Source organism: Lonchura striata, chromosome 11 (assembly GCF_046129695.1).
Source record: "Lonchura striata isolate bLonStr1 chromosome 11, bLonStr1.mat, whole genome shotgun sequence".
In the NCBI taxonomy this organism is placed as follows: Eukaryota; Metazoa; Chordata; class Aves; order Passeriformes; family Estrildidae; genus Lonchura; species Lonchura striata.
The window spans coordinates 9,234,271-9,259,890 of record NC_134613.1 but is presented as its reverse complement, the minus strand read 5'-3'; the positions used below and the strand labels follow the sequence as shown (position 1 = coordinate 9,259,890).

The following is a 25,620-nucleotide window of genomic DNA, read 5'->3' as shown; positions in this document are numbered from 1 at the left end:
CTACACAAGCCTTTTTTTGGCTCCAAGTTCACTATGACCATCATTTTTAGGGCTACAAATAACCAAACCTTGAACATTTTGGGAAATATTTGAAGTTTGATTGTAACTATGGACATCATCATTCCAAGACCAGGTATAAGGCACTGGCATCACAGGGGTGTGGGGTGGAGGTTGCTCTTCTGAATATTGTTTATATATTGTTAAGAAGCTATTCCATGGGTTTCAGTCCTACTCACAGAGAACTGACACACTGATAGTCAAAATGCTGCGAGGGCAGCAGTCCCTGTTGTGTCTTTTTTAAACAAATGGAGAAACCACTCCATCAATTATTGCCTCCCAGCACAATATATGCCCAGTGTTAGAAGCTGTTACACCAAATGTAGCCACAAGTGCTGAAATGGTTGTCTGAGCACATCTTGTTCAGAACTAGCAACAATCCCTTTCACTTTGAGAAATTCCTGTGTAGGAGGAAATTATTTGGGGCAGATGCATATGTCTATTAGCCTGTCAGAATACTCAGATTGTTTATTTCTTATTTCTTTGTTAGTACGCTCAATGTACATCTATTCATCTACAGAAATGAGAAGTACAACACCAAGAAACTCCATTGGATATTTATTTGAAAGCATTGCTCTTTATAGAAAGGAAAAAAAGGTAAGTAACTCTCTTCTGAAAGACCTCTGCTATGTAGGAACCCTTTGAAATTTTGGCAATGCTCTATCAGCACAATATCTGACAATCTGTCCTGACATAGCTGAGAAAAATCTTCTCATGTTTTTTTTCTAAAAGACCATCAGACTAAGACAGACTCTAGGCAAGAATGACACGTTGATCAAATCAGTCAGACAAAACAGACAAAACTCTTAAATATAGCAAGCCTATGCTAATATTCCTTGCTAGGCATTCCAAGGTTTTATTTCATGTATCAGATGACTTGGGGAATGCTGCAGAATTGTGTGCATCTTTGTGTTAATAAGCTATCATGTCTTATTACTGAAAAGCCCAGAGTAAAGGAAGAACTTGCCACAAAATGAAAAACTTTCAGCATACATAAGGTGAAGCAGCTCTTGCAAAAAGGAGATACATAATATGAGGCATACTTTCATGTCTGCTGTAGCTATTCAGTTACTTTGATTTAACTCAATTTCTTAGAGCACATTAAGATAAAAAAAGCAACCCCCAAATCTCTCAGGCAGCAAGTTCAGTATGGAACATGAAAAGAAATTAACAAACCCAACTATTATGAAATGCTCTCAAATATCAATTGTGTCTTTCCACTTTTAAGCCTATAAACCTAAAACAACTACAACAAAATAATTAAATAGACAGTTATTTGTCTGATACAGCTCCTTAGTTGTTTTTCAGCCTAGCTACTTGGCTCCCATGCTGTGAAGTTCAGTTATGCATATTAACCACTGGAACCCAAAAATACCTCTGGTGTCTCTATCACTGTAGAGTAAATCTCTTTCAGACTAAACTTCAGACTAACTACAGTGACCTGAGAAACTTGTACAACTACTTTCAGGCAGCTGAATATGAAAATTCAGCTAACATCTCCTCCCTTCTCTCACTGGCACATAAATGCTTAGGGCTTGACTCTTAGTAACTTAAAACATAGCAATCTAATACTAGGAAGTTTTTAAGAGTTTTGTTAAGGACACCTGCCTTAGTATAATCTATGGTCAGCTCATTACAAGAGTTGACTTCGTAAAAATACCAAGAAATACCAGTTTCCTTAGACCAGAGCTGCTTGTTATGACTGCTTCTTGATTTAAGCAAACAGTGAGCACAGGAAATGGTTGGGTCCAGAAAGTTTACCTTCTAGTAAGTCTCTTGCCAGACCTGGTTCTGCCCCTGTGGACCGAACAAAGTCTGACAGGACTGCATCCATATCAAGAGTCATGTGATCATTCAGAGGTGCTGCCGAACATGCAGCAGCAGCTGGACTCACTGGCTGGCTAAAAGGCCTCCATCTGCCAAGGAGAAAAAGAAACATGGTTTAGAATATACTCCCAGGTGACATAAGCCACATTTCTCCTCTATTCCCTAAACAAGACTATTAAAAAGCTGGCAGCATATTAAAATAAACAGCATTTGTCATCCATCTCTGCCTAGACTAGAGCTGCTGGTCACTCACACTGGAAGGTTTTTTCTATCCTAATATTTAATATTTTTATTGATTTTTCTTATGCGAGCTCATAAATAGCTTTGCAACTTGACTCCAGTTCAACTAAACATAAGATTGGTTTATTAAAAGCACAATCAACAAATCATTGTCACTGCTCATAAACTGAGGTTTAGCAAGGATTGAAATGTCTAGAGCTGTTCTGCCTTACTAATACTCCATTACTAATACTGCCTTACTAATACTAACACACACACACAATGGCTTAGGATTTGTTCATTTATTTGCCTTGCCAATACAGCTCCTGTAATTTATAGATTATCTGCTGTTCTGGGTCTGGCTGGGATGGAGTTAATTTTCTTCTTTCCTTTTCTAGAACTGTGGCTAAACCAATGTTCATAGTAGCTAATATTACAGTAATTTGAGGTTTATTTGTTTTATTTCCTTTCATTGGTGACCAATGCTGTAGCTGCTGAACAATTTTTACTATGTTTATGAGCAGTCTGTGGGGGACAATCTTACTAGGATGCTCTCCTGGTGGCACAATCACCCAGGGACCTGTTAAGAAGCAGATCATGTTTTGCCCCAAGTGAAATGTGACAATGTCTGGCATGGGAATTTTTCCTGCCAAATCCATGGCCAACAAAAAATACATCTGCTATACTGCATTGTGCATCTTCTTTTTATTCCTGAAAACAGAAACCTCCTCCTTCTAGGCAATGCTCTTTACAAACATAAAATAGAAATTAAAGCAGTCACCACAAGAGGAGTTCATGCTAGGCAAGCTATTAAAACAGCTGGAATTTAAAGCACAGTCATCCTAAGCATATTTCCATACTTCAAGCCTGCCTGCACTGCTACTGAAATGGTGCAAAGCAAAGAAAACAGGAGGAAATTAAACAATACACAAGGTAAGGAAAAGCATATGTTTTACTTTCATGCTTGTTATTCCCTGGCCAAAGTTTACCTTTGAGCATGAATTGGATTTTTCCTGTTGATTCCTCCTCACAGCCTCAGTTACAATTTTACCTCATGCCAAGGGTAAGGTCTGGCATGGAGATTTTCTATTGGCAGCAGATGACGTTGGTTGGCTCTTGCTTGCACCACAGCTACAGGGAAATAAACTGTGAAGGAAATTGGAATTCAATTAATTTCACTGTCCCCCACATGAAACAGTCCTTTGCTATTTCACGTGTAATTGATTATACTTAGCCTGAAAAATTGAATGCTTCTGCTTTCTTAGACACTGCCCTTTTGTGCAAGTACATATCCCTGCTACAATGCAAAAACCATTTACCTTCTGCCTCAGGAAGGTGGGGTCCTTCTCAGTTTCATCCATGGGAACTGGCCACTAAACCCTACTTAGTCCAACTAACTAAAAGTTTGTGGGATATAAAATCACAGAATCATAGAATTGTTACAGCTGGAAGATACTTTTAAGATCACAGAATCACAGAATCAGTGAGGCTTGAAAAGACCTCTCAGATTATCAAATCCAACCCATGATCTGACACCACTTTATCCACCAGACCATGGCAGTAAGCACCGTGCCCAGGCTTTCTTTAAACAGCTCCAGGGACTGTGACTCCACCACCTTCCTGAGCAGCCCATTCCAATTTTCATTCAGAAATTCCTCCTGATGTCCAAGCAGAACCTGCCCTGGAGCACCTTAAAGCCATGTGCTCTTATCCGATCACTGTTGCCAGAAAAGAGATTGACATTCATCTCACCACAGCCTTTTTTCAGGCAGAGCAGTAAGGTGCCCCTCAGCTCCTTTTTGTCCAGGCTAAACAACTGGAGCTGACTCAGCGCTCCTGGATACCAATTATTTTGCAGGACAAAGGTAGATAACACTGTTGCTAATTCTACCCACTTCAAACTCTTTGGCCTCTACACTGTACCACCTGCATGTTTCACATCTTCTATGCTATTTATACAAGTCTAGCATTATGTTTGGGCCACGTGAGGATAGCAGGGGAGGTGATCTTTTCCTCTCTATTCAGTCCTGGCAAGACTCATCAGGAGTTTTATGTCCCTTTCTGGATCTGCCACACAAGAATGACATGGACATACTGGAGTGAGTCCACTGAAGGACCACAGACTGCAGTGGATCACCTCTATGTAAGGGAAACACCTCTAAAGGGTAATCCTAATGAAAGTGTAGTAACAGGAGGAAAGCTGGAAATATTGAGGAGACTAGTTAAAAAGGAATGCAGATATTTTGGAAAGAGTACTACCTTAAGGGATTATGGCCAAATTTCACATCTAAGCTCTGTCTCAACTGAATCTGTTCCAATGTAAATGCTAGACAAAAATGCTACTTTTATTTCTGATAAACACTCATACACAGATGCACTGTACTCAACAGCACTAATCTGTACAAAAAGATCACCACAAACTGAACACAACTAATTTCTTTAGTGACTACATGAAATAATGGAATTAATCTTAGACAGCAGGATAGAAACATATGGATCAAGCTAAAGGAACCTGTCAGAGATGATACAAAGCATTGGTGCATTTCAGACCACCACCAGAAGTGACTCAGTAGTATAATGAGTGTTAATTTAAAATGCACCAGCTGGGCCCTCAAGTACAGTCACTGTGTGGGGGCTGGAGTGCTCATAAGTTTGGGGATCTGAAGTGTATATCAGCTTGGAGAAGCCAATTCATGAGTTGTCTCAGAATCAGCATTACTTCAATATTTTCAACAGTAAAAAAAAGACATCCTTCTTAGAGCAAAGAATAACACCAATCTCTGCATTTATGATGTCAGCATCACCTCAAAATTACCACATAGAATCTACACTCTGGAAGCAAAGAGCAGAGTTGGCAGGATCCTCTCTGCATGCATTTAAACTAACACTGGTCTCTTCCCTATGGAAGTTGTTTGCTCAGCCCTCTAGTATTTAGATTTAAAAACCCAACAGGAAAAAGTCTTAAAATATTATCTTTAACAGAAAACTACTATCAGCTGTGAAAACCCACTGAGATGAAAGTGTAAAAAGCAAGTAAAAGAGAAAATAAATGATAAATTCTAAAGGAGGTAGTAACTCAGAAGGCAGGTGCTCTCAAACCCACTTCTCCCCAGATGGATTTGGTCTCTCCTCACGGAAGGAACCATCAGCACCACCTTTGCTGTCAATGGCTTGGCAAAGCATTAACACAACTTTAAATACACACACGGAGCAGATCTAACACAATCATTCACCTCACACCACTCCTCCATGGGTAGCACTACAGACACACACAGGCACCTGCAGTTTTAATTTCAAATGTGTCTCACGCGACACACAAACGTCACTTGGAACTGAATGGACATTGACACATCTTGGCCATCAAAACACAGGAGGTTTTCACTCACTTTCTGACCAAACTTCTTCCTTAAAAATGTATTATTTATACAGCACAAATACAAGAGGCAGTGAAATTGGATAATTTGTTTTATAGTATAAGAAAAATAATTTTTAAAGTATTTAAAGAGGAGATACTGATTAATTTGAAATGTTAAGATGGGCTAATAGGACTTGAAATCAATTTAGTACAATCTCAGTTATATTTGATCTTTTCTTCTCCTTCAAGTACCTCTCTTTCAAAGCTGAGCCATGCTTGGAAGTGAACAGTCTTCACCTGAATCTAAATTTAACTTCTTCAAAAGCAAACAGCTTCACCCAGTTAAATGGTATGAAGAGTTTTTTCTCTAAAGAAGCTTAAAGAGATGCACAGGGATAACTAATAAAGCAAAAACAACCATGTTAAAACAAATCCCATGCCATGCATCCAGAACAGACACAGCTGACGAAACCAAAGTGAAGAACAGAGAGAAAACAGCACACAATGGACAAAGCCTCAGGAAGACAGAATGACTAAGCTGCAACTAAGATCTTTCACTTTCCTAATTTTCAAAGAAAGGATGAAATAAGCACCATCAGTAAAGAGGCACAGTCTTGGTGCTCTGGGAAACCGTTCAACGGAGACACACCCAGCAATTGTATTAAACCAGCTCCCCCAGGCTATTGTTATGTCCCTGCAGTGACAGGGCTCAGGGCCGGTTGAACATCGCTGCTGGCTCTCAGCTGCTCAGGCAGTGCACAGAGGTGCAGCCAGCTCCCAGGTGCAATGTTCCTGCTGCCTGACTGGCTGGGAGGGCAGAAATACCCTCTTTGTGCACAGTTTGAGCTTTTGAAAGTAATTCTTTCTGACAGGCTACAATTGATGGGAAATGCCATAATTCTACAATTGCAACAATATTATGAAATTAAGCCACCCTTTATTAGGTTAAACTATTAAGCAGAAATATATAATTAAACAATCAAATTCAGTAGAGAATATTTGTTTAGGAGAACAGCAGCTTTAAGGGAAGCGGTAGTTAATGCAGGCTATTTAAGACAGTGGAGATGGTATTTTTTTTCTGCTAACTGGATTAAAAGGCATTAGTTGAAGAAGCCAAATCGATGGTAATTACCTAAAGAAAAGGTTACTGTGAACTAGACCTGATGGCAAAGCAGGGCATTTATATGTTAAAATGTGGACTCTCAAAACACAGTAAAATTACAAGACAGCATTTGGTGTGGACTACCTTCTCCAGTCTAAAATTACAGAGTTTTAGAACAAAAGGAGATGAACAAAAAAGATGAAAAGTAAAAGCTCAAATCAGACTTATTACTAAGGCTTTATCTACACAATGGAACTCAGGAAAATTAACCCCGTTAATTTAATTGGATTTGTCTATACCCATTAAATTCCTTTGCAAACACTTTCATTTGTGAATAAAATGCTGGCCTTAATTTGGTTTGGCTCATCTTGCCTTCAAAGTGAGTTAAACTGAATTCACTGGAGACCACTTTAATTATGAATGGGATAGTGCACACAGGGACTTGGTAAGACTAAAGCTGCCCTCTTTAAATTCCTGCATTTAGTTGATCTGCACCGATTTTCCCTGGTATCTTGTGTAGACAAGTCCTGAACATTAGACACAGAAGTGGAAAAAACAGAGAAAGAAAGAAGCTATGCTGAAGAATTCTCAGCTCTGGGGAACCATCGAAGAACAGCTGTCCAAGAGAACTGTTCAAATACATCAAGTCCAGTTCTAGGATAAATACCATCAAGGTTCAGGGACCAACTAGGAAGAATTTTAAAAATGCAGGTACATTTTAATTTTCAGAAATGTTATTTAAAGCATCTACTATCTATTTACATATTTGAATTATTTCAAGATAGAGCTATAATGAAGGACACAACTAATATATCTTTAGACGAGATTTTTACAACTGTATTTTCATGGACCTTCAGGGGGTTTACATAACATAATTTTTCTTACTTAAGAGTGATTACATTCTCAGAAAGAAAAAATGTCACAGATAAACAAGAAGTCCATAGAAACAGGAGTCCTGAACTGGAATAAACCAAGCAAGAGACAGCCTTTTCAGGGAAGGATCTCCTATACCCCTGCATCAGTATTTTTTCAAGACAAAACACCACCATTGCTATAATATTTTTTTTCCAAACAAGGAAACATGAAATAGATAACAAGATAAAACAAGATATGGAGAATGAACGTAAGTCAATTACAATGTTTCCCTTCCTTTATTCACAAGGGCCCTCATAGTGTGGTAATTGTAGTCTAACAAAAAGCAGCTGTGCAAAGGATAAATGTAATGCCACTGATAAAGCTGGAATTTAGCTGAAACAAATACCTTGACTTTAAAACCAATTCAAGTATTAATTATTCTTTTATCTATGAGAGTGATAAAGAAGTAGGCAGTATTATACTGCACTGGAAAAAATTACAATTAGGCTTTCACATGTTAATAAGAGGCCTCTTATTAAATGCAGTTTCACTAAGTAACATACATCTCCTTTAGTAGAATATATCTCCAAAGAAGCAACATGGACAGACTAGATTGCGTCCTCATTTGGAATTTTTTCCTTGTTTATGAATTTTTTTATGAAATTTCCTTATTAATTTGTCCCAATACAGCAAGAAGATCTACTACTGAAATACTGAATATATTCCTCCAAATGCCATCCTTCTAATACAAAAGGTATGCTGGCCAAAACTCTATCTGAACAGAACCTTCTCTCTCAAAATGTCTATCATGTACTCTGCCAGCATAAAATTTAACTTTGGTGCATGAAAAGCACCAAAGATTTTTGAGATCTATAGCGTGGAGCTTCCTTACTTTTGTCCAAGTCAGCCTTGCATGAGGCTTGTGCCTGTGGGCACCATGAGAAGCTTCAGCTCCACAGCCAGCACCTCCAGCTGAACCCCTCGAAGCTCCCACTTTTTGAGCTCTTTGTCCTCCCGTCTCTCCACTGCGCCGTCTGAAATCTATCGTCATAGCAAACAGGAGGCTGAGCCTTCATTTGCACTGCAGATCAGCGTCCTGATCGGCCGCTGTCACCGGGGCCTGACCGCGGTGCGCGGAACCCGCTCCTGAGGGGACCCCGGCTGGCACCGCACCGGAGCCGCGGGCTCAGCCCAGCCCTGCCCTGCCCGGCCCCGAGGGGACACCCGGGCGACACCGAGCCGCGGGCTCAGCACAGCCCAGCCCTGCCCCGAGGGGACAGCCGGGCGACACCGAGCCGCGGGCTCAGCCCAGCCCTGCCCTGCCCGGCCCCGAGGGGACACCCGGGCGACACCGAGCCGCGGGCTCAGCCCAGCCCAGCCCCGAGGGGACACCCGGGCGACACCGAGCCGCGGGCTCAGCCCAGCCCAGCCCTGCCCCGAGGGGACACCCGGGCGACACCGAGCCGCGGGCAGGCGGCGGCTCAGCCCAAACCCTGCCCACACCCGGCCCTGAGGGGACACCCGGGCGACACCCGAGCCGCGGGCTCAGCCCAAACCCTGCCCACACCCTGCCCTGAGGGGACAGCCAGGTGACACCCGGGCGACACCCGAGCCGCGGGCTCAGCCCTGCCCAGCCCCGAGGGGACAGCCGGGCGACACCCGAGCCGCGGGCTCAGCCCAAACCCTGCCCAGCCCAGCCCCGAGGGGACAGCCAGGTGACACCCGGGTGACACCCGAGCCGCGGGCTCAGCCCAAACCCTGCCCAGCCCAGCCCCGAGGGGACAGCCAGGTGACACCCGGGTGACACCCGAGCCGCGGGCTCAGCCCAGCCCAGCCCAGCCCAGCCCAGCCCCGAGGGGACAGCCAGGTGACACAGAGCTGACACTGGAGCCGCGGGCTCAGCCCAGCCCAGCCCCGAGGGGACAGCCGGGTGACACAGAGCTGACACCCGAGCCGCGGGCTCAGCCCAGCCCAGCCCAGCCCAGCCCCGAGGGGACAGCCGGGTGACACAGAGCTGACACCCGAGCCGCGGGCTCAGCCCAGCCCTGCCCTGCCGCCGCCCCCCGCCTCCTCTCCAGAGCCAGGAGCAGCTGCAGCAGAGCCGCCCTGCTCAGATTAGCGCTCCCTGCAAGGCTGCTGGTCCCGAGCTGTAAATAGACACACACAGCTGATTAAAGCTACCGTTTTCAAGTGGTTCATTTGACTTACAATACACTTTAAATAAGAGTTCCTTGAGGCAGGTGTTGGATGGGTGTTATGCTGCTGGTTTTTGGTGAGGAAAAGAATCCATTTTTGCCACAGTAGAAGGTATGAATAAGCAAAAGTTTGTCCCCTGAGAAATCTGGAAGAAAAAAGAATAGCAGTATATTAATCATTGCACTTCTGCTATTTGAATAATGTTAACTGCCAAAATAGTCTTTACCTTTGACCTTAGAAGCCTAATGGATGCTTCTCTTAATGCAGATAAATTACCACATACAGTAATTTGCATTAAGAATGCAAAATTCTTGGGCACAACCCAGACAATTAATAAAAAAATAATTATTAATTTACAAAAATATCCTTATGGCTTCCTACATGAAAATGGCAACTTGCACTTGGAATTTCTTTTAAGATTTCTTTGTCCTAAGACTCATCAAATACAGCTTTGAAAGTTCTCTTCTCATAAGCTTCTACAATCTGAAGCAATGTACTAATGAAGAGATATCCAGGAGAAGACTCAAGCAGGATAGCCACTCTTTTTGATGAAAATAAACAGACGAGCACATGAAGAAAGAAGGAACACCATTTCATGGGGTCTAATTTTAAAACATACAGCAGTTCCCTTTCCATATAATAATCTACTAGCATCTCCTAAGAATAAATCCTGCTTGCAAATACATAATCCAATTACTAAAAGCTTCACCTTATCATTCTAAAAGGCATTTACAATCAGTTTTATTGTTTCTGGTTTTTTAATCCATTCACAAAACTCATACAGTTGTAACTGGGCCCAGCCTCACCAAAACTAGCCCAAATCTTTTTATGATAAAAAACATTCCTTCTGATAATGCTTTTGAAACAGGAAAAACTATACCAAGGTCCACAGTTTTTATGATTTTTTGAGAATCAGGATATGGAAACAGAACTTAATATTATTTCTTGCTATTTCCTAAAATACATACCCAAGGAACCAAATCTCAGTAGATAATAGTTCCTACACAAAAACTCCCAGTTGTCTGTGTGACAGCTCAACTGTAACTTAAGTACCTCAATTAACAAGTGTTACCTTACCCAGCCCTAACTCAGGTGCATATGAACTAACATACAGGAGTTAATAAGAGGCCTACCTTTTTTTTTTCTTCACCATGACATATTTTTATGCAAAACCCATAAATATGACCAAAGTATTATCTTCAATTCTTCGTTGGAACTCACATATGGACGTAGCACACCACAGATACCCTCACACTGAAGCAGATTATTTCAAAGGTTGTAACAGCACGAAAAGCTTAATTTCATACATTGCAAAGGAAATTCAGTCAAACCACATTTGCTTGTGACCCTTTATCACCCTCAGGGAACTTAAAAATAACTATAAAACCCTCAACTTAAAGAAGCAACTTTTTAATAACTCTTAACACTTTCAAGGGTACTTGGACTGCAGGGGATAGAAATAATCATCAAGGGTGAATATGCCTCCACATTTCCAGCTATACGATATTAACCAACTGAAATACCTACACTAAGGAACTCCCCTTAGCTTTGGGAAATAACTAAAAACTCTGATATCCAGCCCTCAAAACTGAAAGATGATGCTTCTGCTAAGGAGATGTAACTTTTATCATTGCCCTAGAAATAAACAAGTGAAGTATGTTCCTTTTTTTTCAACACATATTAACAAACAATGATCAAAACATTTTTATAGCTTTGTTCAACACATCTGCTGCACAGAGTAATAAACACTTTCCAACATTCAGCCTACTACTTCTTGAAAGAGGACTCAACTTATGTCCTTGCAGTAATCTTTTTTTATTATATCATATACCATTTCAACTGAAATAAAAATTATTCCACTTAGCTTGTGGTTGTGAATAAGTTATCTAAAATATTACCCTGGATACTGTAATGGTCAGGGCACAAGAACAGGCACATAGCTCACTCAGCCTTTTCAGCCTTTCTCATATATGTATTGGAGCTTCAGCAGTTCAAGATCAACCCTAAATACTGCTTACTCTGCTGTATTCCCCTGTATGGGGAATTGAGAAACTGAAGAATTCTCCCTATATAAACCCAACTTGGTCTGTGACAAACTACACAAAGATATAAACACTCAGAATAAAGTTATCATGAGATATGAAAAGGTTCAGGATAGAATTTCAATTACAATTCTTTCATCATTCTGAGCACAAATTTTTAATTTATTTGTTTGGCTTTGCATGGTCCTTGCAACAGCTTCTGTGTGAAGTTAGCAAAGAAAATGAAAGGCAGACTGAAGATGCTACATACATATTGCAAACCAAAGAACTCCATCTCCAACAAGTATTTTGAATTCTGCCTGAGACAGAATCAGCTGAGGCCAGAGATCAGGGAAGTTTTTTGTTAAGAATGAATATCCACATTAACTCTCATTTTCCCCTTTTTTTATCTGACATTTCAAACCAGTCACTAACAAAAAGCTGAAGAAGCTTCCTCCACTTAGCTTCTAGAAATACCTGAATTCTCTCCCAAGACTCTCATGCACTGCTTGTTCTGAACTCAAAAGGGGTTCCATTTTCTACTTCTGCTTCTGACACAGGACTCAAATACTTCCTACAATTTTCTCAGCAGCTTAGGATCAGCTGCACAGTGTTGGAAACCTCTGCCAATACTCTGTTGAATATGGATCAGCATCTCCCCAAGCATGAGCACATCTCAACTGCGTGCTTGCTTCCATTATTTTTGTTACATACATACATACACACTGAAGTAAGTCCAGACAGAAATCATCACCTTCTGTAGCATCAGATTTGTGTTCAGATTCTGTCAAGACTTGGTTTCTTCAGTGCAAGTTTTAAATTCAGTACAAGCCTTACCCACTGCTCATTGGCTCTTTACAATAATTTATTTAGCTCAAGCAACATATGAGGGAAAAGATATCTCTAATAACAGGGAAGCAATAACATTCAAGAAATAATTACAAGACCCCCATCAGGAAGGGGTTTCCATGATAAAGATGGCCACTATTGGTACTGGTCTCCTTAAAGACAAAGGACAAGTACCACAGAAATGATAATTCTATTCTAGCCATGGAACTGTGTCTATCTGTGTCCTGCAGATGTCTGTGTTGAAAACTTTGAGGGGAAGGATGCAAAATCTGACACACAGCATCTGTCTACAGCTCAGCTACAGAAGATTCATGACTAGCTGATGTTTCATGTTCTTGCAGATCTGTGACATTTGTCATTCCCCAGAGTAAGGCAGCACCTCAATGATCTAACTTTCCAAAGACAAGTTTTTGAGCACAGTCTGAAGTGCTGGCACAGACTCAGTTTTGTTTTTTTTTTCCCTGAACCTTCATCACTTGAAATTCCTTTATAATCACTACATGAGAAACACCTATTGCTTTATCAATGTCCTAAATCTGTAGAGTCTGTCACAAGTTACTGATGAAGTAAAGGATTTCTTCTTCTGCTAGAAAAGTCTTACTGTGACCAGTGCTCTTGCACGTGAACACATTTCTCCCCTTCCCAGCTTATGCCAGTTTGACTCAGAAAATGTGTGCAGTGGATTGAGCTGACAGGGATATGAAGGCAGAAGCTTAAAAGACATCAAAAGTGTTAGCAGTATGAGCTCTGTATAAATAGTCTAATACAAGTCTCCAAGCATCCTTTATCTTCCTGTACACAGAGATCAGAGGAAGGCTCAAATGCTTAATTGTATGTCAAGTGCACAGTCAGCGATTAAGGGTTCAGTATAGTCTTTAAAAATGGAGTGTGCAGCACATCCATGCCTTTATGGAGACAATTCAGCTGCTGTTTTAAACACAAGGCTTGACTGTTATTCTGCACGTGACATTGTTCCTCACATCAAGGAAAAACACTGGTGATTTTTCCACATTCCACTTAAAAATACTGATCCTCTCAACTGGTTCATCCCACAGCTTCAGTGACAAACCTATGAGAAAGGTCTCTCTCTTACAAGTACCCTAAAAGTGGCAACAGGATTGAACTTCTGAAATTCAAATTATGTACAAAAAGCAAGTTCTTATAAGTCCTTAGGTGCACATAAGTTAGAAAGAATAGCAAGCTATGAGCAGGCATTTGTGTAACGTGCTGGAATTCAGCAGAAGCTGGAATATCAGCTCGGTGTGTGCTGAGCTAAATGAGATCCAGCAGAGAAGAACACACACACACCATTCAGCAAAACAAAACTGGGTAATTTCCCCCCAACCCTCAGACTCCCATCCTTATTTCTGTGAAACATTATGTTCCTCAGTTACTGCATTTAGTTTAGAAAGTTAAGGAGAATGGAAGACTTAATTCCTCTTCATCCTAAAGAAGCATATCATTTAATATATCTCCAAGATTTCAAAACAGCTACAGATACAAATGAGGAAATAAAGATTTGAGACATGGCATCTAGAATGATTCATTTAACATTCTGAAGATTTATAAGTATAGTAACTGTGTGTTTCACTTAGACTACATGAGTAATTGAAAAGTCCTGCAATAGGAAAGTCAGTGAAATGAATGTGAAATTACCTAATATTAAAAATGGTTGTTCATGAAAAATTTTTTAAAAACTGCCCTAAACAGGTTTTTCATTTAGTCAAATCAATTTGGTAACACAGACTTAGTTTTCTCCATAAATGAGCTGTAACTACCTCTACAGTTATGATTTTTCCTGTAATTCAGACAATATGAAAACTAATAGGAAATACTCCAGCTAAACAAGGAGAACTGAAAGCTGATGAATCAAGTGTTATAAGGAAACACACACCAGAATTGTACACACAAAAAAAACCAACAGCAACTAACAGATATTCCAAGTTTGATGCTAAAATAGCCTAATTTCTGACCAAGTTCAACAGGATTAATGGATATTCAGCATCTCTAAGAAGTAGCCCATTAGTTCTAATTGCCACTGTCGTCATCATCTATTATTGCATTCTATGGAAAAGCAGGACATGGAATTAAATAGCACTGTACAAACTAGGAAATTCATAATGCCAGGAAAAAACATATGAAAAAGGCTACTGATTGCAAAATAGAGCCAGGGGGTGGGAGAATAAAACCTTTCACCACACTGAATATTAATGTCTACAGGCAACAGCTAAAAAAACCCAAAAAACCAAACCAAACCAAAACAAAAAAAAAACAAAAAAAAACCAAAACCAGTGTCTGCATTTTTTTAACTTATGTACGAAATTCACATATGAAAAGAGCACCTGTAAACTAAATGAAGAACACTCTTCTGAAACAAACACTCTTCTGGGAGTTCATCATGAACTCCCAGACAGGAAAAAGAGAAGAAAACACAACAGAATTTGCAGTCTCCTTGAGCCTTAGCTGACAAACGTGATGACAACCTCACTTTAAGGAATTAGGACATATTTTTAGAGCTTACTGTAAGCTTCAGCATATAAATATCTTTCCATTTAATCTGCTGCAGAGAAAAATATTTATATATTTTTTAAACATCTGAAATTGCATTCTGAAAGGATTTCAGAAATACCTGCATTTTCCCCTGAATTTCATCATAAAAACCCTGGAAAGCTGACAGATAGAATAAAAAAAAAATCCTTTAAGCTATCAAAAAAACTATTCTCTTTCACACATTTTTTTTTTTTTTAAATTTTAAAGACATTGATCAAACTCCTCTGCTTTGTTGCTGATCAGAAGCCAGATGCACAGCAGAGCTGATTGGGAGTTGTTGCTGATTATTTTTAGAAACAAATGTTTCAGCACTTCGGACAATACCCACTGTCAATTTAGTAGAAATTATTCAAAAACTCATGGCAGAAAATGGCTCTGCCTGATTCGCAGGGCTACTTATTAGCCAGAAATGCAAGGAGGAGAGAGAATTCTGTTACTGTTGATTCAGAATAAAAAGTTGTGGATGTGGAACAGGAACGATTTAAGGAAGATCTTTAAGTTAATTTAGGTTTTATATGAAACAGAAATGGCTGTGTGGGAGGGAGGGAAATAGAAAATTATGATTTGATGCAGGGAGTCGGTCCCACGACAACAGATCAGCAGTATTTGAAAGACAGATGCTCAACACTCAGACAAGACTATAAACCACACAAAAGGAATTTTTAAAAAACCAAACAAACCCCACCAAAAACAAACAAGTGAAACAAAACCCCCAAAAACAAACCAAACCTCTCAAGCCCCCAAAAACAAAAAAAAAAAAAACAACCAAGGAAAATAAAAGAACAACTAAAAAGAGTTTGCTTGAAACCATGTTCTTCCATCACCTGCAAACAACCCAACTATATGAATTAAGGAGTGAACAACCACAGTGCAAGAAGCAGAACTCCCATTTCCCCTGCTTAACTTTGCAGAAACCTATTTGAAAAAATGATGGCTTTCTTTGTGATGTCAGTCGCTTTGCAGTAGATCAGTCAGCCTGCCAGACAGGCAGTGTGTGCTGCTGTGTGTAACCCCAGGCAGCAGCTCAGCCCCACGCAGCTCCTCGGCCACTCCCCCTCCAGCAGCACCAGGATGAGAACTGGTAAAGGTAAAAGCTGCAAAACTCCTGGGTTGAGATGAAGATAGTTTAGCTGGGAGAGCAAAGCAAAAGAAGGAATCCATTCAGTGCTTCCCGTGGTTGGGCAGGTGTTCAGCCATCCCCAGGAGGGCAGGGCCCCAGCACACAGAATGGTGGCTGGGGGAGACAAACACCATCACTCCAAATGTCCTCCCTTCCTCCTTCTTCCTTTCTGTCACAGGGTCTGGAACATCCCTGTGGTCAGTGGGGGTCACCTGTCCTGGCTGTGTCTCCTCACCACCTCCTGTGCACCCCTAGATCCCTCCCCAGCCTAGAAGTAAGAAAAGCACGAAGGGCCTTGGCTCATTGTGAGCCCCAGTCAGCAATGACAAAAACATCTCTGTATTATCAACCCTGTGTTCAGCATGAATCCAAAACACAGCCCCATACCAGACAGTGTGAAAAAAATTAACTCTAGCCCAGCCAAAACCAGCAGACACACAATATTGACTCACTTGAGTCAGCTTTTCTCTTATGTACAAATGTTTGGGAAAAACCTCTCGCTTTTCCATTTGCTGATGCAGTCAATTACCCAGCAGTGTTCTCCATTTCATGACAGACAGAATGAGCTCATTTCTTGGAGCTGCAGTCAGTACACACTGAAAAGCAAACTATCTGTGGGGAGTTCATGATACTTGAAATGCAAAATGGTACAAGCTGAACTTTACCCAGTTGATAATAATATGATTTTTCAAGCAGTAGCTTCAAAGCAAAAGTGGTATGTCAAGAAAAGAAGAAGGTCACCACCATCAAACTGTCAAATATTTAAGCTTGTATTAGAACTAAACTCATGCCACTAGTATTTGTGTTTTAATTAATATAGAAATTGATCTTATGCTTATGTGCATTGTAATATATGCAACTTGGAAACTACACAGCAACTGCTATTTTCTTATGCATAACAATAATGTTTTCTGTGATGATGATCTCTATAGATTGGAGACTTTAAATAAAAGGAAGGAAAAAAAATACTACTTCCAAAAATACATTTCATTCAAAAGAAATTTAGCAATTAACTTCTTGGGCAACTTCAAACAGTCCTGAATCTAACCTGTGAATTTTTTCACAGCTTATGTGACTGAATATCTACTCCACATATAAAAATCCACATCTGCTTGATTAAATTAGACTGTCAGTCTCCAAAAGTAAAGACAAGGCCAAATGGCCCAAAGTTATACAAACCATCTCCAGCAGGAGGTTGAAAATTGGGCCCTATACCTACTCTGTAATTCAAATTATAGAGTTTAAGCTCTCAAACAGGAAGACATGCAGAGAATTTATATTATAATTGCAATTGCTACTTAGAGATAAGCAGTAAATGTTCCCATAATACTTTACCTTTAGAAAGTCAGACACTTAACCGAATGTCACTCCAGTAAGCTGACCTTGGGAATCTTCCTGTCCTATCATGCATTCTACAAACCACTACAAGCATTTATTAAGGGACAGATTTGCTCACATTGATCTCAGTTCTTTCCATGAACTAATCCATCTGTTAAACGCTGAAATGAAGGAACACACATCTATGGGACCAAAGGCTTCAACAAGGGCTTTTTTTTCCATGTGGAAGCAAAAAGGTAAGGGCTGAAGCTGAGAAAATACCTGTACTGCTGGAGCTATAATACTTTGTCTTGCTAACATGGAACAGCAGCAGTGAAGGAATGTTTGCAATGGAAATACCATAGACAGGTCAAGAGACTCACCATGCCTTGGCTGAGCAGGAAAATGGACAGCATGTACTGTTCTAGACAGTGCTGATGTGCTAAGGAAGAGCAGGGAGGAACTGCAGTCTTTTTCCTCCTCCTGCATCTGTATTTTAAACAGCCTGAAAAAACCACTGAAAACTTTTCCAGTTCCCTGCTCATTTTAGGTAGAGGCATAAAGATGAAATTTGGGGTTTAGCTTTCATAGTACTTTTGCTCTCCCTTCTAGGCCTTGGAAACTTTCTCCTGGGCATTACTAAGCTGGCTATGATGTCAAACAGCACAATGTATATACCATGTACTCTGAAGAGAAATAAAGAGAAACACTAAAGCTTTATACATCATTTGCAATGTGCCACAGCACTTCAGTGAAGATAAAATATCCAGTATTCTTGCAGAAGGCCTTAAAAATAGAAAAACAGTCTTGTGATTGTGAAAGCTAGGAATATAGTTAATTACAATAGTACATCAGAAGCTGAACTAACAAGCATAAGCATGATAAACCACATACAGTCCTGTGATTTTCCAAATTTATAAATAGCGCCAATATTTTTCAGAAATAGAAGGCAGATCTCAATGCTGAAGGTGCCAATCTCTTCAGTGTTATCTCGACCCATCTATCTACTTTTGGTTAACACACAAGGATCAGCATGCTTCAAGGCACACTCAATATCTATGAATTTACAGAAGGAATAAACCAGCTCTATGTGTAGAAAATTTATTTGGGATTTCCTATCAGTTTTGCAGGAAATTGTTCTGCAAGCAGAAGAGACAAGGAAGCATAATTTTCTTTGGATTTCTGTCCTTTAATACCCTAAACTCGTGCAGCTACCAGCACATCCCAGAGTTAGCCCAGACATGTGTATGCACTTCTGTCAAACAGTGTAAAAAACATGTACTGTGCTAATTCAGGCTTTTTTTTTTTCTCCACCAGCAAACTTTCCCAAAAGAGATGACTGGCTTCTTCTTGGGGGGCACCTGCTCTCAGTGATGCTTTAATTGTCACAGGAATGAAAATTGTATCTAATGGTCTCATAGTATTGAGCAATCCAGCAGATGGTTTCAGAAGCATGAAAAAATATTTTAATGATTTCTTGTACGCAGTAAAATCTATGTTAACAATTGCTGAAAAGAATGTAAATCTCTCTTAATTTCTGCATAAAGGGAAAGATCATTCCCTCAGGAAAAAAAAAATACCTCACCATAAAAATTTATCCAATTACTCACAGAACTTTCCAACCAAGACATTTTAATAAGACATCCTTTTAATCCCTGCCCATTTGATAAGACATTTGGTCGTTTATTATACCAGCAGTGCACAATTCATTTTTTGTAACACAGCAATAATAAATAACACAAATTAAACAGCCAAATCTCATAGCCTCCAGTGAAACAATATTTGGAATATAATTACATGCAGTACACATTTTGAAAAGGATGTAGACTCAGTTTCAAATTTAACAAAATGTGACCAGGAAATAAGTATCTGGAACTTCACCACAGTGTTTGTTTGACCCTTTTCAGCCTTGAAATTTACTATTTGCCAAATGTCCTTTCAGCTTATAAGAGTGTTAAGGCTCCTCTAGTCCTCTGTAAAGAATTAACTGCTCCATGAAGAAATGCTTTTAGAATTTTGCTGATTTAATTTATGCTGTAACTTATTTTAGTTACTCAAAACTTTATTCTCTCTGGGTAAAGTTTCCAAAGATTTTAAACATCTTTGTGAAACAAATGTCAGTTTTTCATGCTTTAAATAGAGGTAGCTCAAAAGAAATGTGAGAGGAGATGACTTGGAAACAAGGTATTTATTCCCTGTCTTCTCTATGAACTGGCTCTTTCTTCTTTTAGCAATACAAGCAGTGCCAGCTTCTCTAGCCACATGCTTTCTGCCCTTATATACATTAAAAACACTGACAGATCAGGTATGGATAGCTTTTGTCTAATTTACTGAAATCCTTTCTGGCTTTGAAGGAGAAGTGAGTCAAAACCACATGAATTTAATCATAAATATGACTGAATGAACTTAGGCTAGGCCATAATTCAGTTGTGCAATGCTTAAACTCTACTACAGAACCCATGCAGCATCTGATTTTAAAGGTTTAAAACGTTAGAAATTAAAGAGTTTCTAATCACCTTATCTAAAATAGTAGTATCTCAAGAGAGACAAAGATCATGCTTTCATCATGCAGCCACTGTCTATTTTTGTCTGCAGACACCGTGCTAATATGCACATCGTATTATTAACAGCAAATCCAATGAAATAGAAATTCCCATGGACTTCATGCTAAATAACTATAAAATGTATGTATAAATACGCTCAAAGTATCAAATACTTAAACTGCATCAAATACTTAAACTGTATCCTTTACTGCTCTATACTGGTAATTTTCATGGATTAAGATGGTTAGATTAAGATATATTTCTGTAGAATGACAGGGCCTTGCTCTGAACTGAACCAGTCCACATTTTTAAATTAAATTATATCCTGATGGCTAGATTGTCCAGTGAGAACATTTTTTTAAAGGATACATTTAATTATTTTCACCCAGGTCTAGAACTACCTACCTCAGAAAAATAGGTTTACTGTGAAAAATAAATCTTCAAGACAAACAAACTTCCTGAAATTCCATGAGAAACTACCTTGGACAGTACTGGCTAAGAGAAGAAATACACTGGCCAGAAAGGCTCTGTGAAGTCTGTGCTTTAGAGACATGGATTCAGTGGTAAAAAACAGGATTTAAACAGTCTCTGCAAAAGAGAATTAATCTAATTTCTCACTGTGGAATAGGACTTAGAAGTATTTTACTCTACTTCTAAAATACAGCAAAAGTATTTTGATTTCATGAGAACTGAGTAAATTATTTCATTTACACTGACAAAATAAGTGATGAAAGCTGTATAGGCATGTAGAAGAGCACTGCAATGTTTGTTTTCTACATCTCCATGTTTGCACTCACAGTATGTACCTCATGCCATAACAATATTGTTGCTATTATGTAATATAACTGTCTGATAACAGACAGTTATTAAAATAACCAATCCAACTAGAAATTAAATCTCAAAATGACAGAGCATTGTCTGTAATTACAACACAGTTCTACTTCCACCCACGTCAGGCAGAGCTGCCCAAGTACCCTAATGTAGCAGTTAGTCTTTATTAATTGTATCTTAATGAGGATTCCTAGGAACAATTCAATATTGAAAATCAGACTATAATCAAATGGTACATTATCTTAAATCAGCCTAAAATGAACAGTAAATGCCAAGTGATGAATTCAAGAGTAAGCCGCCTGTAGTGGCAGGTAATGTGTCCCAGTTACTTGTAAAACCAAATGCCACTGCTCTATAATAAGCCAACTTCTGTAAAAATACTACCACAGCAACCATCAAGATGGAACTTAAATAAAATGGAATAACATTTGTGTCTTATCACTCTGACTACAAGTTATAGTAACTGCATCAGAAAATTAAAAGTGATAACCACCTCCTCACTACAGGAAAGTTCTGGGACATGGCCTACATCCCAAAAAAGGCAGTTTCCTAACAACTCGTGGGCAGGAATTTGTTGTGCTTTGGGGGATGCTGTCCCCAGCCCTGCTGGAAAAAGCAGCTACTTGATGCAGATGTGCAAAACAAACTAGAACCTGGAAATTCCTTTGCAAAGGAGGAGCTGTGAGACGAAGGATGAGAGATACTTGGGCTTATTTACAAGCCAGAACAGCACCTTGCTCAAGCAGGCACTGAGCTCAGTAGGACCTGAAGGGCTCCCACAGCTTAAGACAGCAACAAACAGCACCTGTGACTTGAAGATTTTGCCATCTAAATCAGGGCATCAGGGGACACACAGAGAACTAAGTTCTAGGAAGTTGGTAAAAGAAATATTCAAGAAGGATCTATTTTTACAAAAGCAAGTAGTAGCTTAAAAGAGACTTACACCATTAAAAAAAAACTTATGCAAGGTGGAATAATAGATAATTGAATTTCCTCCTCTTTTTTTCAAGATTGCAGGTTCCTTGATCTACTCAAATTTTTCCCTCTTCTGGACCCTTGGTCTACTCTAATTTTTTCCTCTTCTGGACCTTCAAAACCAAACTCTAACAGAAGTATAAGTAGAATTAGACAATTCAGATGCACAAACAAGATACATTGGATAAATTTGGTTTAGATTAGATACACAAGAGTTAATAGGGCTAACCAGTATTACCTGAAATCAAGGTTGGAGAAGGTAAACTACATAAGCCATGCACTGTTATGACTTCTGAGAACCAAGTTCAGAATTTTTTTTTCAGTTAAATTAGGCACAAAATGAGCAAGATTAGAGTCTGACTTGTCTTATGCAGGCACTGCTTATCTCTCTTTGACTACCATCCCTAGCAAGAGAATGGAATTGGCTGGAGCCACTGCCCCAAATAAAATAATCACTTTTAAAAGATTAAAGAAGCCATTAACATGGATTGACTTTGTCCCAGCAGAAAAGAGCAATGCAATCTGTTCAGTGCTGGTGATCTGGCAAGGACAAATCAAAGTAGTCTGACACCCAAGCAGAAAGACAGGGACTCACAGATGCTGAGTGCAGTGTCCAACCTCACAAGGACTTCTGAAGTGACAGTGGTTCCAAAGGAAAAATTCTATATTCAACACATGGATACAGCTGCTTCTCCATGATCAAAATGGATACTTATACAATTCTCAGCAAGAATCCCAAAGGTTTTACTAATACCATACTTAATCCTCAAAAGCTTAAATTAAATCCAGCATGCACACAGGAGGGTGGAGCTTGGAAAAAACATATGCATCAGCTATAGAGAGAAATGATGAGCTCAGCAATAGTTCAAGAGCCTTGAGACAGTCTGAAACACCAAGTCCCATTTCTGAAAGGAAGAGACAAAGAATCTGTGTTCAAGCAGAGACAGACATGGAAACTATGCTCAAGCAGAGACCTCTGGCAGTCAGAGACAAAAAAAAAAAACAAAACAACAACAAGAAAACCAAACAAAAAAGAACCCACAAGAAAACAACACAAAACCAAAACAAATAAAAACAATAACAACAAAACAATGTGTCCCCAAAACAACACAGGAACTAGATAAATTAATGCTTGAAAGTAGGAAAGAAAGATTTGTGAATTCTAACTTTGCTTTTTTGCTTCACCACACATGAACCAGTCTGTCTATACATATTTGGTATGAAGCTTTCTTGAAAGTAAACATTTTTCAGAAGATTCAAAACTGTCACATCTGTAGACACACAATTGCTTAGGCCTGGGTGCAGTATGTGGGAACCCTCTGCCCGGAAGCTTGACCTGACACATCCATAAAAGGTACTGAGATGATGTGAAAACTGAGATAACACAGAAGTGGGAGGCTGGGAAAAACTGAAGAAATGAAGGCAAGAAAGAAGGCAAGACATGAGACAGAATTAGCACCATGAGAAGGAGGGAGAAGGGCAATGCTTCTATAACAAACTATGTTTCATTACTCCCTATTGCTATTGAGAAAGTTCTTTGCAGTGAATTTCAAACCTAAGGTTAAGCTTCAAAATTAGAAACAAATCCATTAAATGAAGACACTAGGGCAGATAATGTCCCTACTGCAGTGCTATGGACTGGCACTGTACTCCTGGGACTCCTACACAAACACAGCGAACAATGACTGAAAACTTAATCTATAGTCATGCAGAATTAATCTCTATGAGTATTAGTATGAGGTATTTTAGAAGGCATTTAGCAACTTAAAATTAAAAATACAGTTCACATGTATTTAATTTTAGGATAATGTTCAAGACAGATGTTGTGGTTCCAAATCAAAGCTACAGACCACAGTTTCTCATATTTTCATGCATACATGGTAGAGAGTAATTATTTTCAGCTCCATTCAATTTGCTGCCTTAAATTGCTGAAGGTCCCCCCAAGCATTTTTGTGGACCTCATGAAGCAGGGGAGGCAAAAGCAGTAGGGAAGAACTTCTCAATCCAGCACTGCTGCCAAGGAAGTGTTATGTATAACATACTTCCAGGGAAGAGAGATTTCTGTGAAAACAGTTTGGTTTGAGCAATATAGCAACATTGAGAAGCTCTTACAGCAAAAGCAGGGACAAAATCTGACTCACCATGATAGGTTCTGCTTGCAACAGTCTCCCTTCTCTCCTGCATGCCCTACCTCATTTTGGTGAAGCAAACAAGGCAGGCACCCACAGCAGCAAACCCACCTTCTCCCTGGAGAAAGGGCAGAGAAGTCACAAGGAAAAGGCACTCAGAGCAGTATCAGCTACACAGCAGCTGTTCAGCAAACACTGTTCTGTTCACTGCCCTGACCAAGGGGGTCACTCTGGGCATTTCTGTTCAAGCCTCACAATGGGTTACACCACCTTACTACAGAATAAACAGCTAAGAAATACAAAAGCAAAGAACAAACAGCTTCTGCAGTGACACATCAACTGCAGCATCAGTTTAACATGGCAATGATATGGATGGTTTTAGGAATTTATGCAGTATGCAAGCTTTAGGAAGCACATATAAAGGTTCATTTCATGAGTAACAATGCATCATCCATCAGCTCTGTGTAGCCCACAGGCAATAGGCATGCTGGTAGCCTGGTAAACAAATTTTAGTTGGTTTCTTTAGTTGGCTACACTTAATTGTTGTCACCAAGAAAGCAAATTAAAATTTTTGTTTTCTTCACCTCATCCCTATGTTCAGCTTTCCAAAATAACTACCTGGCAGATGCTGATGTGAGGGATGGAGGGGATGTTTATAGCTACTCACAGGAATGAGGTAGGTAGGCCCCTTCTTCTGTTTCTAATATATTTGCCTCTTTAGGAAGGCAGGGGGCAACTGTCCAGCTGATTTACTTCTGATTTTGAATCTCTGCAGTATCATGTACCTATGAGGATGGAGAGAACAGCAGAACAAGTTTTACTGTTTTATTCCAAAAGTCACTCTACTTTACTGTTCTGCATCCATTTCTCATACCCACTACACACTCTGACCCTGGGATACTTTTCTGTACCACTATTATGGAAAAAATAATTCTATGCTTTCTACATCAGATGGCAGCTTCTCAGGAACCCAGCCCCCTTCCTGTTTGGCTTAGATAAACAGGAAACACACCTCAAAATCCATTTAGAGGGCTAGCTTTCTACCAGTTTGACCAGTTCTGTCCATGGCAGAACTGAGTAAAATATTCCTGTAGATCCAATATAATTAGTCTGTTTCTACTTATGAAAAATTTACCTGCAGATTGAAAACGACTCATTTTGTTAAAAAAAAAAAAAAAGTAATATGGTCTAAAAAAATCAGTAACCCCAAAACCAACAAGCACTGCAGACTGATCTAAAAGAATCCTCAATATTAATTAGATTAACCATGAAGCATAGACCCAGGTGGTTTAATGAGCTTTATCTCAAGTGTTTTGCATCCTGACTGGGTATGTTGTAGTTTATATAGCTTTGATCTGCTTGACCTGCTAAGAGAGCAAAAATGACCTGCACATACTCTTCTTTTAAGCCTGTTTAGCAATACTGTGACCAAATAACATTTGACACTGATTACATATTGCTTCTCTATTAGTCTAGGCATCATTCATCAAAGTCTTAAAACATAATCTGAAGTTTTTGGGGCTTTCATTCTTATAATTTTTGAATGTTAAGAATATGAATTGTGAATTTGCACAATTTTTTCAAGTGATATCCCTACTAGTTACACTTTCTCCTTTATTAAAAAGAAAATCCAACCCACTTTTTTTTTTATTTTCCCTTTCCACTCTCTTAGCT

The 25,620-nt window shown here is 39.5% G+C and overlaps 1 protein-coding gene across 7 annotated transcripts in view; it reads right to left on the bottom strand.

The window, feature by feature from the left end:
* The window catches only part of OTUD7A (OTU deubiquitinase 7A), a 107,931-nt gene that overhangs the window by 42,716 nt on the left and 39,595 nt on the right, over positions 1-25,620 (bottom strand). For 4 of the 7 annotated variants that reach the window (XM_021554172.2, XM_021554171.3, XM_021554175.3 and 1 more), the window contains exons 3-7: positions 24,614-24,731; positions 23,959-24,064; positions 9,624-9,756; positions 3,093-3,249; positions 1,819-1,973 (exon numbers count right to left, since the gene is read on the bottom strand). In XM_021554172.2, coding sequence (XP_021409847.1) covers positions 1,819-1,903 — 85 coding nt within the window. In that variant the 5' untranslated portion in view covers positions 1,904-1,973; positions 3,093-3,249; positions 9,624-9,756; positions 23,959-24,064; positions 24,614-24,731. The remainder of the gene's footprint in view (positions 1-1,818; positions 1,974-3,092; positions 3,250-9,623; positions 9,757-23,958; positions 24,065-24,613; positions 24,732-25,620) is intronic. The other 3 variants (XM_077785875.1, XM_021554174.3, XM_021554173.3) reach the window with 2 other exon arrangements.